The sequence below is a fragment of the Ylistrum balloti genome, unplaced genomic scaffold (assembly GCF_031769215.1).
Source record: "Ylistrum balloti isolate Yb309-2 unplaced genomic scaffold, AGI_CSIRO_Ybal_v1 Utg371166, whole genome shotgun sequence".
In the NCBI taxonomy this organism is placed as follows: Eukaryota; Metazoa; Mollusca; class Bivalvia; order Pectinida; family Pectinidae; genus Ylistrum; species Ylistrum balloti.
In genome coordinates this window covers 19211-34921 of record NW_026782637.1, presented here as the reverse complement: position 1 = coordinate 34921, position 15711 = coordinate 19211, and the positions used below count along the sequence as shown (strand labels likewise).

Sequence of the window (15711 nt, the reverse complement as noted above, 5' to 3'; positions counted from 1 at the left end):
TAGAAAAAAAGCCAATCATTGTACAAATGGCTAAATATTGTCAAAATCAAGAAAATTCATTGAAAAAAGTCAGAAATATAAAAAATATAACATAAAATGAAAAAACTGTGAAAGACTATTGGCACATCACTGTATATGGAGTATGGGCTGGAATTGATGCCTAGTCTCTATGGTTATTTACTTCAAACATGTAACTTGTAGGATCGCCATTATTAGGGATCCTAGAAATTTATGGCAATTGTTTGCTCATATATTGTTTAAAGATGAGGCCCGAACAAGAAATATTTGTTTTGTTTTCTAAATCTTGTACCTAACTTATAAGTGTGTATAACTTTAAATATTATGACATTAAATATATTAGTACATTGGTAACATTGTTGTTTGTAACTTGGAAATCTAACCATTTAAACGATGTAAGAAAACTGAGAGAGAAAAGAAAAGGGTAAAAAATATAAAACTATTCGTGGTCTGTGGTATCAGTATGCGAACTTCTCACATTTCAAAGTCGTCATGTTGTATAACTTTATGACAATGTGGTCTAAATGCATGCTCATAAGCAATTGTGAATTTTATCTGATTTGAATTTAACTTAAACAAATTTAAACAGTCAAAGGGGAATAACTGTCGCACGTTTACATGCCTGTGATGTAGGCAAAATCAGAAATTAATGAAAAAATGTAGATATTGCTTTGTAAATATGTTAAATAATAGGTTCCAGTAATTTTGTACTTAATTTATTTTTTATACTATTAAGATTTCATCAGGTATCACTTTAAAAATGTAACTTAAAGACGATAACATGAAATACAAATGATAATCATTAAATAATAATGTTGCAAGGGAAGTAACTCATATGGTATCTGATCAAATTTTCTTAATTTGTTTTTGTGAAAAATTGAAATTTGATGAGTTTTGAACATAGTCTTGTCATAAAATTTTATTCAAAATATTCATTTAACATTATCTTTGCATAATATATGATAACATTTTTTAATTTGTGAAAGGTTTTGGTAAAATAAAGATCACAACTATTTAGTATGCTAATTCTCTGTGCATACATGCTTAAATGTTCTTGTGACATTTATAAGTCTGTTTTGTAATTATAGTAGTTGCGTATTTTTCGAGCGTTCTTATGGATGCTTTTTATATTTCTCCTGTTGGATAACACAATGTTATCCCTCCCTAACAAAACAAAGTCAAGCATTATACAGAAAACACATGTGCAAGATAAAATAATATATTAGAATACAAACACAGCTTACACTGAATGCAGATCGACATGCCATTTCTTGCATGACACATTTCCATTCTTTGGAATACTCACAATACACATGCACCGTTACTGGATATTGTTTCTGTAATTATATTTATTTATGGATCTGCTGTACCTCCCTGCCTATATTTTTATTTTCATTTGATCACTTTGGATTTTCCTCAGTCACCTCCTATGCATCACTGAAAAGTCCTAGAAGCACAAAACAGCTGTATGATATAGTTTAATTCATTATTTGGTTCTACTGTATCAAACTCGAATTTTTTTTTTTAAAAGACACTGTTCACTTGTGTGTCTTCTGTTTGTTCGTGTAAAATCTGCAGAAAGTATAAATCTCAGTGTAAATTGTTTTGTTTTTTGTATCAATGCAATCATTTTGATTAATTCAAATTTTCTTTTATTTGTATGCATCAGTTTTTCTCATTATTGTTTACATATTTACATATATACAAACAATGTTAGTACCAGTACGAAGGATATCCAGGTATATCTTTGCTATATGTTGTACTTATATGTCATATAAAACTTCTCCAGATTTGTTGGATCTTCATAGATTTTTTTATTTTATTTATTTTAGATGGATGGATGTATTAGAACGAGTAGCAAGACTAGAACTACCAGAATCAGAGGAAAATAAAAGAGCTTCAACCCAGTCCTCTAGCAGCAGTAGTGGGACTGCAGAAATTCAACAATTATAGCAGTAGTCTCCCCTTACATGGGGAAATCACCACAGACCTTGTAACAGAACAGTAAATTATTATCTAATATCTCCCATGTATTTGTATGCCTGGGATTCGTTTCAAAACCATTAAGAATATGTTTTCTATTATTTTTTTACTCTAAATCAAACACATAGGTAATGTACTTAATATTCAGCCGAAGATCACATTTTAAATAACAATACATTGATCAATGTGTTATGTTCTTATGTGTCGCCATTAATGGCCTTCTATTCAAAATAGATTCTTAAGTAGCTGACTATTCCATTTACTGATCAACATTTGGATGTCCCTGTAAACTATAACTGACAGTAATTGACATCTAATGGGACATGTAAACATGGTACTTAAACTTCTTATAGTAATTATTTAGAATATCTGGAGACTATACATATGATTAGTTAGAACAGGAAAGTTTATAGGATTCTGGTCAAATGACTCCTCCTACTTCTTGTCTTGTCAGGGAATCAAACCCAGGTTGGCCTGCTGAAAGGCTAATGTGTTTCCTAGTATGCCACCTCTGTATTAGCCGTGTTACCAAACTGTTACAGAATAGTGGAAAGCCATCAACCACAAAACAAAGTTGGTTACTGTTTAAATCTATATAAGTTTCAGTGGAAATGCCAACAGCTGACTCTGAGTCAGAATTTACTCATTGGCCCCCTGAGCTTTTTGGAGGATAAATAGTATAAGGAAGAAGTTCCATTCTTTATGGTTAACGCCTTTTAAGTGGATTGTTTGATAAACATTTTGTCAGAAGGTGAACCTATTTTACATCTTGGTCATACCTTTTTACTATTTCCAGATATTTCGATTCAAACAAAGAGGTTTAAGTAACATACGACTTTGATAGATCATCCCTTTTATTTCGTAATGATGATTTGGTGCTACAACATTCACAATTCCATCAGGCTGACAAAGGCTTTTTTTATTTTACTTAATCAGTCAGATTAGCTGATGTCATCAGTTCCTTATGTCAAATAAGTGGATCATGAGTTATGAGCCTTATGAAAGAGGTGACGTGCATCAGCATAGAGAATCATTCCTTTTTCTACTTATTTTGAATCTGACATGTGTTTGCCAGAGTTAAGTTCATTTGTCACCTCATTGATGAATTATGTGGTTGCGACTGTATAGCAAGGTCATTTGCAAGGTCAAGATTATTTCAAATTATTCAGATGTTCTGTTGATTTTTATGTATTGGTCTGGAGTCAATGAACTTCAGGTAAGTACATAAAGAATGATAGAAATTCAGAATAATTTGGACAAGATAACGGAGTGAAATGCTCTGGACTAAATTGAAATATGTTGATCAGTGTATGAAATAACACATCTTTAATGGATGGTGAATTGCTGACTTCGGTCGCTTTAACCAGCATGACAATTAAAAGACATTACAGATCTATGTATAGATATATACTTAAATCCTTATAACAGCTTGTACATGTTGATGGGACTGCATTAAAACTACAGTGTCTTGAAAAATCAATGCTTAATATGTAATGCAGTGTCGTCATTGGAGTGTATGTGATGTGCTGTACAGTCAGTGTGCATATTTGCTGTATAAAATGTCCTGATATTGTACAAAGTCATTTCCATAAATTTTACTGAATTAGTGCAGTGTTAATTCAGTGTATTGTGAAGTATGAGTGTAGTGTATTGGAAGTGGTATTGCCGTATGACAATGAGCATAGAAAGCATGTGCTGCATCATCATTTAAGATCCCATCGGAGCTTATATTCATTTACAAATGTATAATGTGAAATTTCTTGTTTACAGATATGTAAACTGAGTTGCTGATCTCAGTGTGTGTCTAGATTTGTCTGTACGCTGTGTTGTTGTTGGAAATGATTCTCAGATCATAAGAAAAACCATTGTTATAATGTATGATATCTAAATGACATGTTACAGAAATTAGAAATAAAAGTGTTTATTTAATCAGAAACACATTCAACAGACACTGAAGTGATATAGATACAGAAATATTAACTTAATTTTGTCATCATTTGATCAGTACCTGGTGATAATAAATCTAGTAAATATATTTATTGAAAAAGAAAATGTCAGCAAAATTATTAAGCAGTTTCAAGGACAGTTTATCTTTAAATTTATGGTTCAAGAACATATTTGAGATTTTATTGAAAAGACTTGAAGTAAGCTTATCGAGTAGGCTTACACAGAAGTTAAATTACCACAGTATCTGCAGATTTAAAGAAAGCTTATCCATTATGTTAAGATAGAGCTTACTCAGTAAGTTCATATAGAGTTTATCCAGTAGGCTCACACAGAGGTTAAATTATCGTGCAGATTTAAAGAAAGCTTATCCATTATGTTAAGATAGAGCTTACTCAGTAAGTTCATATAGAGATTATCCAGTAGGCTCACACAGAGGTTAAATTACCACAGTATCGGCAGATTTAAAGAAAGCTTATCCACTAGGCTAAGATAGAGCTTACCCAGTACGTTCATATAGAGATTATCCAGTAGGCTCACACAGAGGTTAAATTATCATGCAGATTTAAAAAAGCTTATCTAGGTTAAGATAGAGCTTACCCAGTAGGTTCATATAGAGATTATCCAGTAGGCTCACACAGAGGTTAAATTACCACAGTATCGGCAGATTTAAAGGAAGCTTATCCACTAGGTTAAGATAGAGCTTACCCAGTAGGTTCATATAGAGATTATCCAGTAGGCTCACAGAGAGGTTAAATTATCGTGCAGATTTAAAGAAAGCTTATAGAGTAGGTTAAGATAGAGCTTACCCAGTAGGTTCAAATAGAGCTTATCCCATAGTTTCAGATAGAGTTTAACCAGTAGGTTCAAATAGAGCTTATCATAAAGGTCCAGATAGAGCTTATCGAGTAGATTGAGACAGAGCTTATACAGTAAGTTCAAAGCTCATCACCTAAGTTTATGTAGTTAATGCTCTGATCGAATGAGCGATCACAGCCCCCAAATTAGAGGGAGACAAGTATAGGATTATGTATAGATAATTTATGTTACAACGCACCACACTTACTTCAGTAAATATGGTATGAAAATGTGTGTTATGTGATTTTGGATGAAGATTTCGAGTCAAGAGGAATGTTATGATTGGAATAAACATTATGATGAATAAACAATAGCTTGGATCAGTGTTTACTAGATGGTCATTTACTGCTTATTGGCTTTTGTATATAATGCTGTGTTGTTTTCTGATCGTAATTGTATGTCCTAAAATGTTTATGTACATTTCAACATCATACAAATATCTGCTGGAACAAAGTCCTTACTTTCATGCAATTTCTCATCAAAAGAGAGTATTTTTCAGCAATAATTTATTTTGAATAATTGCGATAAACCTATCTTGTATGATATGTAGATTGTTTATAATTTATATTAGTTCGGTTTGTACAGTAGGTGCCCCTTATTTATTATTTTATCTGAAAAATATACTTACAAAGTTTCTGGGAAAAAGTGTTCATTACTTCAGAAATAATAATATATGAATGTTGGACATGGTGACTGTATGCCATGGTTATTGGTCCTGTATTCTGGTGCGTTTTTATTTACTCCTACAGAACAGAAGTCATTCTGGTTTTATTGAGAGCATTATATCCCTGTTCTTATTTCCATGTTGTTTCAAAATACAAGTTGTCCTCATCAGTCTCTCATTAAAGGATACTTTGTGAGGTACATACATGTGTACAAATATTTGTACTTGCATGACAATGCCACGATATGAAGCAACTATAAAGATTTGTTATTAAAGATACAAGAAATGCCACTCAGTGTGTGGCCGTTGTGATAGAAACAGCCACAGTTTGCGGTCAAATTGACTGTTCCGTTCCATGGATTACACCATTGATAAGGAATGTTTACTTTAGTAAAAATAAAGTTGTGATCAAAGACAACATAATGGGTAGGAATGTAAATTTAAGCACTTTGTTATGGCATTTATGGTCAATATAAATGCCACAACAAGACAATGATTAAGTATATCTTGATTTAAGGCAGAATTACCTTCTTATGGGCTTAAGCATTATTTCTTTTATTGGTGTTGAATTAAAGGGAATTCAAGATTTTTATCAATCTTTAATTTTCATTTACTTTCCAGCTTTATAATTAAGTTTACCCTTTCGATGAAATTTGATATTATTTTTCTTGTTCTTGCTTCCATGTTGGTTATAAGGTGAGCTCTATATGTCAACTGGATGTTTATCATTATAAATATTATCCACAGCCATTCAGCATAGGATAGTTCATTAAGGCCTGTAAATGTGAGCATTAATACAAAATATCAATTTGAGTCACATGCCAGAATTTAATGTTTTACAGTTCAGACAAGTGTTTTGTGCAGTCTGATTCAAAGTAAATACAACATGCTTCCATGAAAGATCTATGTCTTAATTAGATATTATAATTATGGTCACCATACGGTCATCGTTATGGTCATCACTATGGTGCTGAAATCCTGGTTATAGTATAGGGCCAATTTGACTTGTTTTGATACCGGTATATAATTTCTAGATTTACATGTTTTTACTAAATGGTACAAAACGTGTTTGTTCATTTTTGTAGATATTTTGTAACATGATATAAATATTTGAATTTATTAATGATTTTTTTTATTTCTTTTTGTTATAAAATGTAAAACATTTTCTGTGATCATTGTAACCTATTTATACTGTTAAACCTGGATTAATATGTAATGCAGCTTCAGTTGAATCATCAATAGGCCCTCTGCTAATAAATCCACCCACGTCTATTATATACATGTGTTTCCCTGGACGTATTGATAGATAATACAGTATTATATACACAACTGTACAGTATAATCTTTTTATCAATATGAACACATTTTGTCAAAATTTTACCCAGAAATATTTTACCTTTGGTATAAATAATTGATGTTGCATTATCTACTAATTCACCTTTGTTAATGGGAAATTTGACACTAAAGCACATGAGATATTGCTGTAACGCAAGTTTCAGCAAATGGAAGTTTCATACAATTACAGATTTCAGAATCGTTTTTGCGATAATGCAATATTAAATGTGTATTTGTGAAGTATGTATTTGACAACAATTTTGAAATGAACTTTACTTAATCACACTTGATGGTACTGACGGCCTTCAGAACACAGAACCAATCTGGTCTGGCCGATGATACACAATATTTCCTTAATTCAAATGAATTATAATGAAACAAATTGAATCGAAAAACTTAATAAGACAATTAAATTTACTACACCATACCCACCAAATCATTCATGTGACACTGCAGGTGTTTATTGTTACACATGCATATGGTGGTGCTATTTAAAAGTTTTGATAGAGAAATTTTAATATCTCTGCAATTATTATTATTTTTTTAATTTCTGTTATATTCTTTTTTTCATGGGTCATTGAGATGACTCTGTTAATTTTTTTTTCAAGTTTGTGTGAATTAAAAGAATGTCTTTTGTTAATTTGTAATAGTGAAAATGATGTTTGTGAAATTGTTTTTTAAAAGTCATTTTCTTAACCCAATTATATGGTTCAAATAATTCCCAAATATGAAGCAAAATGATGTTCTTTATAATTTTACGGCAAGAGGGAGATGTTTCTGACCCTAAGGTCACTGATATCCTTGGTAACTGTAGGATCTGTTGTCTGTTGAACTTTCAAGTATAACCTGAAATGTAAAGGTATTCATGTTAGAAGGGTTTTATTGTTTGTCAGTCAACAATAAAATCTAAATGAAATTTATTTTCCTGTTAAATGTGTTACAAATTGGTGCATATGAACGGTACTTGTTTTGATTATAATTTTTGTATAAATGAGATGATGTCATACTAATGGTATGGTTTGTGCTCTCATTTCACTTCATAATAAAATCAACTATGTTATAAATTAAAATTTTGTGTTTGTGATCAATTTTAACTTCACATGTCCGAAGAGCCAATGAACTTATAGTGTGGTATTGTCTGTCCATAGTCTGCCAAGGCAAACAACCTGACATTTTACAAAACAAATCCAGGTTGGAGAAATTTCAAGGTTGTCAAAAAAGCTCGACCAATGTATTAAAATCTTCTTTTCAAGGACCACAAGGCTTATAATATTATGTAAGTATGACATTATAAGGATTATAATATTTGTTATAGTGAATGACCTCGTACCACTTCAAGGTCACATGGATCAACTGTATTTAAATCTTCAAACAACTTTCTTTCAAGGACCAAAAGGCTTATGATATTATATAAGTAACACACAGGAATAAAGGATTATGGTCCTTGTTACAATGGATGACCTTGAACAACTTTCAAAGAAATGGGTTTCAGTAATAATTTTTCTGAAAAACTTTACAAAATGTATACGACCTTCTGTATTTAGTATTAATATGATAGATAACATCAAATTTGGAAGATAAGGTTGAAGTAATGTTATACAAATTAACATCATTACAGGTGTGAGGGAGGTTTCTAAATGTGTACCAGGTGTGACTATTATTTATGTAAAGATAGATATATCCTCACAGACCGGAACAAATTAGTTCAGAACAACATAATAAATTATGATAGATATGCACTACAACTTTTACTGACAATAAAACGAAACTGAAAACAAGAAAGATGAACAGACTGATGGACAATATATGGTTGTCCAGATGTTGTGTGGTCTGTTGTTGTTCTTTAATGTGATATTTTTCTTGAATATCTCTTGTATCTATTTATGTCTTCAACTTCAGTATGAGAAGTTTCGGAGCTGTTAGATTTGTATTTGATATGACCATATAGAATTTGTGAAGGCTGTTGTTATGGATAATAACATGCCGGTAAGATACTTTGTCACATCAAAATCAATAATCACCAGAGGCTGGCTCTTCATAATCGTAGTTAAACAATGGACAAAACACCTTTTATATCTTTCCTACAACGAAACCAACATGGACAGCTTTCCACCAAGCTGTATGATAAACGTGATGGTTTCAATTTCCCAATTGTGAATTTTCCACTTCTGGATAGCAATATTCCTGAATCCCCATCATATAGTGTTTACACAGTTAATACTGACGAAGGTAACTCGTAACACATGATGCTGGTTGATGAAAATCATGGGGAAGTTTTACGGTCATCATAGTAATCCCATTACGAAATATTTTATTTCCTTTCGCAACATGAAGCTGGACATGTTTGATGTTCGTTAGTTTACTTGTTGGTTTCGTTGTTGTATATCTTGTTCTGATTTGAGAACATGACATTGCTTACTTGGATTGGCCAAGGTTTGAATGGTCTCCGTGTAAATCTTTCCTTTGATCATATTTCGCCCTATTTTAATTGAGGTTGGATTATGATTATGTTGACATATTGGTATTTTCTTGTTTGTTCCTGTTTAGATGAATCAAAAATACGTTTACTGGATTTCCTTTCTTCATCGACAGTCCCAGCAACTGTTTATATAAAAAGCCACATCAAAAGCAAGCCGTAGTTCCAGCTTGTTTTCTAATCCTAAAGATAGGTCAAGATTAAAATATGCTTTTCCAAAAAAATATTTGCCACCAGTAGCTGCTTACGACATAAGGGTTTTACCGGAAGTCACGACTAGAAGGCATCTCTATTGCCTATCGCTACGTGGTTTTCTTACTGCTGACTGTCTAAACGGTGTATGGTTAAATGTGAACGCCTTCCCAACCGTAACATCCAATCACCAATTCTCTACTTAACCTTGGACGTCTCCACCAAACCAGGAACATCCAATCACCAATTCTCTACTTAACCTGGGACGTCTCCACCAAACCAGGAACATCCAGTCACCCATTCTCTACTTAACCTGGGACGTCTCCACCAAACCAGGAACATCCAATGAGCAATTCTCTACTAAACCTAGGAATTCTGTAATTCTCTAGATCAGGAACACCTCTACCAAACCAGGAACATCCAATCACCAATTCTCTACTTAACCTGGGACGTCTCCACCAAACCAGGAGCATCCAATCACCAATTCTCTACTTAACCTGGGACGTCTCTACCAAACCAGGAACATCCAATCACCCATTCTCTACTTAACCTGGGACATCTCCACCAAACCAGGAGCATCCAATAAGCAATTCTCTACCAAATCTGGGAATTCTGTAATTCTCTAGATCAGGAACACCTCTACCAAACCAGGAACATCCAATCACCAATTCTCAAATTAACCTGGGACGTCTCTACCAAACCAGGAACATCCAATCACCCATTCTCTACTTAACCTGGGACGTCTCCACCAAACCAGGAGCATCCAATAAGCAATTCTCTACCAAATCTGGGAATTTTGTAATTCTCTAGATCAGGAACACCTCTACCAAACCAGGAACATCCAATCACCAATTCTCTACTTAACCTGGGACGTCTCCACCAAACCAGGAACATCCAATCACCAATTCTCTACTTAACCTGGGACGTCTCCACCAAACCAGGAGCATCCAATAAGCAATTCTCTACCAAATCTGGGAATTCTGTAATTCTCTAAATCAGGAACGTGTCTACCAAACCAGGAAATCCAATAAGTAATTATCTACCATAGCAGAAGGTCAGGATGGCCAATAAGCAATTCTCTACCAAATCTGGGAATTCTGTAATTCAGGATGGCCAATAAGTAATTATCTAACGAAGCAGGATCGTCAGAAACACCCAATATGCAATTCTTTATCGAATTTGTAATATCCATCGAACAAATGTCTTACCAAGAACATATCCGCCCATCTCAAGCTACCACAACAAAATATCCTGTTTGGGAGTCATCAGCAACCACAATTGACCTGAGTCAATGACCACCTACTCGGGGGACCTCTTGTCGTGAACAATTAACAGGAAGTTTTACTTAAGAGTCGTTGCAGTTAGAAACTTGAATTTTCAGTTACTGTTACCGGAGATTTCAATCATTATCAAGTCCTTACAGAAGATAAGTTTTCAACCAACACTTGTGACAATGACAAGTGGTACAACACACTCCAAGGCTAGGATTTAAAGTTATAAAACAAAATATCCTTCTATCGATAGTTATAGCTGGCGCCAGTGTCACGAATCTTCTCTGAGGGATTTTCCTTAACTTAAAATTCCCCATAGGAAAGCATTGCTTAAGTCACGAAATTTTCCTTAAATTTCAGTTTTCTTTGCCTCATGGAATGCTTTTCTATGTTATCTGAGATTTCCTTAAGTTAAGGAAGATACGTGAAATTGGGGCCTGGAGCATAAGTGATTAGTATAAGTTTAAATAACTTGTTTCGCAATTGTTGTAAAACAAATAAAGTTTATATTATATTATATATCTGTTAAAAAGAATAAAAACATTTAAACAGTATTTAAGAAAATTGTAACGGTAATTTTCATGAGTTTAAACTCTTTAATCAATGTAATTTTCCGTATAATGTTATCTTATTTTTGGTTTTTGAGTGATTTCTACGTAACGGTGGTATATCTCTCTAACATTTTAATCTGTGAGCTAGTGTCCGTTACAGCTCTAATCTACCTTTGTGAATGTATCTTCTACTGACTATTTAACAAGCGCTCATAGTGTGTATACCAATATTATCATTTCATTAAAAGTTTAGCAGACCTCGCTGACTTTCTTTACAGCTTTCGTTTATTTTACCGTCGGTAATCATTTTTCTCTAACTCGTTAATGCAGAATCAATTTACATGACTTAGCGTAAAACTTAATTTATTTTCGACAGGAAATCATGATTGATGACAAATATTGGAAATTTTCATCGACGACGCACACGAGTAATAACGTTTGGGTAATTTTCAATAAAGTACTACACCAGACGTAACGTGACGAGGTAACATAAAGATTGCATCTCTATAGCTGATGTGAACCACATTTACATTAGATGCTACTGAATATACAAAACAAGTTTTAAAAAACGAGCACCGTTATGCAAAAAATGTTCGAAATCCAATTAGTGGACAGCCTTGACAAACCACAACCTGTCTTATCGTTCTCATATTTCATCTTTTTTACTTCCCTTCCGCATGTTGTTCAATGAAGTAGCATCCAGCTACATATACTACAAGGGAATCACGTTTCATAATTACCGTGGCTGTTCAGGGGGTAATCATCCCAGTAAACAAACAAACAAACAAACTTATTATTCTAATATCAGTATTGATAATGAGTGTTTAGTTTACCTCAAAATTAGTGTAATAACTTACTATCAACAACGACGCACTTGTGACCAACCCCTTGGACGAACCGTCAACCCAAATGACGAAAATTTCGAAATATTTTCTTCAGCTTGATAATGTCAACTGAATAGAAGATTAGGGTGTGATGTTTCGATGACTACACGGTCACCTCCATCAAACAAATGACTAGTGTGGGGCGTACTAGCACCGACGTGCGTAGTGAACGAGGTGGTGTACAAAGCTTGGCCGAATTGACTACAAAACAAGCTTACCATCTCGTACACTACGTACGTCGTTGCTAATACGGAGTACTTGTGTTACTTTTATACTATTTAAAATTGACGGACGTTTGAGTTCTCAGTCTTGTAAAGACTTTTAAAATAAACACCCCAGGCTAAATCAAGCGATCAATATTCTTTCTGAAGTTTGATTTCAATTATGATCATGTAGAATTGAAATTATTAACTTTTATTCGGAATGTACTTTTCAAATCACGTTCCATTAACTATAAAATCCACTACAAGAATTCTCATCCTATATAATGCATGTATCAACAAAGTTAAATGTGATTGATTATAAACCTACTATTTAAGTATACAATAAGTACAAGTTGTACGAGTAATTTATTGTTACCTGTCGAATTACATGCAGCACCAAAACTATCAAATCTCATTTTAAAACTTACCACAAGCCAAGTCACGTTTATTACTAAAGGGGATATCTCGATTGAAGTTTTCATAAAGTTAGGATTATTTGAGATATTGTATTTCTTTCATGATTTCTCTATTTCATTTTGAAAATGATCTCAAATTTAAAATACATTTCCGGGGAGGTATCTAGTTGGCAATGAAATCCCACTCCGCCCTAAATCCCCAGAAGAAAATATGAAGAGAATATTGAAATCGACTGCGTACGTCCACTGCTATTTATGCACAATATATTGTTTTTATTGGACCAACTGTTTTCAGATTTCATCACGTGCATCTTCACAGAAAGTGCTCTTCCAGTATTGTTTTTTTTTTTTTCTGTTCGAAAGGTCAAAGTTCAAGGTCATTCAGGTTCCCATTAACAGAAAATAAGTTTTAGACCCAATTCCACTAGGACTTCACTCGGTGCTTCAGCACAAAAAGTACTTGCTTTGGTTTGGTCTTAAGATTTGGAAGTCAAATGCCAAGAACAACTATGACTAAAGTTAGGAAATTCTTAAAGTTTTCAGTTTCTTTTAAGCCGTTTTCTCTCAAAATTCTTCCATTGCTTTCCTATTTATACACTTTTACATTCAAATGAAAAATGTGCTACACTGTTCAGTAGTTGCGCACATTATCACTTTGCTGTATGATGCAGTTTAATTCATTGTTTGGCACTACTTTTTCTCATTCTAAATTATGAAAAAGTGCTATTCATTTGTGTGTCTGTTGTACATTTTTAAAATACACATACGGTTTAGTACAGGAAATTAAGAATTTACAATAAATTAATGTTAAATTTACGACTTTTTTAACGGGTTTTACGTCCACTATTTCGACCTTTCGACCCTTCAGCGGACGAAAATTTACGACTATATTTATTATTTATTTAACTAGCTTTACGTCCACAATTCCGACCTTAAGGGCCGAAAATTTACGACTGGGGAAAATGTGTTCTATATATCGTCGGCTGGCTGACAAAACCTCGTAAGTCCATTTTTGTGGAAAACAGCTTTTTCACATAGCGCCAATTTACAAATTAAAATGCACCTCCTGACAAAATATTGTAATGCAGCACCAATGAAATTTTGAGATATAACCATGTGTTCAAAAATTGTACTTGCATTGGTCCAAATGAAAGTCGTGACAAGATCTCGTATGTCACATCTCCATTGAATTAACGTGTGATGAGAAGGTCTAACTTGTTCATCGGAGCCGAGGACCATTTGACGATATTCTGTGAGTAATTTTTTGCATTTGACTGCATTAATGAGCTGTATAGTAAACAAGAAATATTTCAATTTATTTATTTTTCTTTTTTTAAAACGAGACGTATAACTTTAGTAAGTTTATTTTCACATACGATATTTTAGACCTCTTTCTTGGGGTGTATGTCACATACGATAATTTGATGCATTTTACTTCTGTCTTTAAAACTGCATTTTTACTGCCTAGTTTCTAAACAGCGATTGGGTTCTTTTACTCCATATATCCACTTAAGACAATTTGGATCTATCACCACCCTCAGTTTTCCCATATTTTTTTGTGATTTGATGGACATACGACATTTTGAAAGTGTTTCCACTTCGCTTTCTATTTAGCAAAGTTTGGACATACTATATTTTGTCTTCCAATAGAAGCTCATTTTTAAGAAATAATACAAGTATTTTTATCTCAGAATTACACGGCATTTTATAGCATACAGACTATTAGACTAAATTACGAACAAGAAATTATAGGCATTGTCCTGAATTGACTGGAAAAAGCTTGAAAACTTACTACAGGTACTTTCAATATAGTCATGACTGTAATGAATCCTAATATAAAATTTCTTCTTACATAACAAACGTAACTTTGTGTTTGTATTGAAGGGGACATTGATATTGCTTGTCTATTTTATGACGTAACACTCGTAGCGTCTGGTTGGGACACTTGAGTGATGCTGTGCTTATTATATTGTAGGTAGTAATGTCAACATCTTCTTGTGAAGACTTTGAAAGAATATGGACATGTTGCCAATGTGATAGGGTTGCAAAAAATCCTTTTCATTTAGAAGATCAACAGTTAACTGGACAGTATGTTTTTACTGATACTGATGGAAAAATTTGGTTATGGTGTCTCTGTTGTCACCGATATTTCCATTATGAGTGCGTAGAAAACTTACCTGACAATTTAACAGAAGGTGACTTCGTAGAGGACTATTTATGTGCAGACTGTGGCTGGGGCATGTGATCCTTTAAGTATGAGTAACGTTTGGAAACGAAACGGCGCCGATATAAAAACTTTGATTAACTTCAAACACTATGAGCACTCGCAGTTGGAGTTACTGAGGGAACGTGAAAATGGAACATTTGCAAAGACAAACAACACCCAATACAATTTTATGCAATATTTTTATTACAGTATGTTTCCGTCCTCGACACCTAGATATTTAGTTATATCAAGAAAGGGCAATTCATATGAGCAAATTGAATTTAAGTTCCATCCAAACTGTAAAAACGGTTGCTAATGCTGTGGCTTTTTGAAACATCAAAAATATGCTTTCACGGGGTATGTTAATGGTTCGTCTTGCAAGACAGAATGCGGACAAATCAAACTCAAGTAACACCAATGAATACAACACCCACACAAGTTCTGGAGATGGCGTACATTGTACAGTGCAGGGTAGTACAATTACAGCTACAATTGCAAAAGAAATGCCTGATATTGCTTCCTGTGAGGCACTTCATTGTAGTATCCAGGGTGGTACAATTACAGCTACCAATGTAAATGAGATTCCAGATATTGCTCCTAGTGATGCAGATATTCCAGATATTACTTGCTATGAGACCCTTCAGGAAACAGATAATGAATTTTCTGGTTCTAGTTTAAACGTCAAATCTCCAAATAGCAAAAGGCAAAAT

The 15711-nt window shown here is 33.4% G+C and overlaps 1 protein-coding gene across 1 annotated transcript in view; it reads left to right on the top strand.

Moving 5' to 3' along the window:
* Positions 1–3190, top strand: part of LOC132561178 (FYVE, RhoGEF and PH domain-containing protein 4-like) — a 70303-nt gene extending 67113 nt beyond the window's left edge. The window contains exon 22 of the mRNA XM_060225904.1: positions 1851–3190. Coding sequence (XP_060081887.1) covers positions 1851–1971 — 121 coding nt within the window. The 3' untranslated portion in view covers positions 1972–3190. The remainder of the gene's footprint in view (positions 1–1850) is intronic.
* The last annotated feature ends 12521 nt before the right edge of the window (positions 3191–15711 follow it).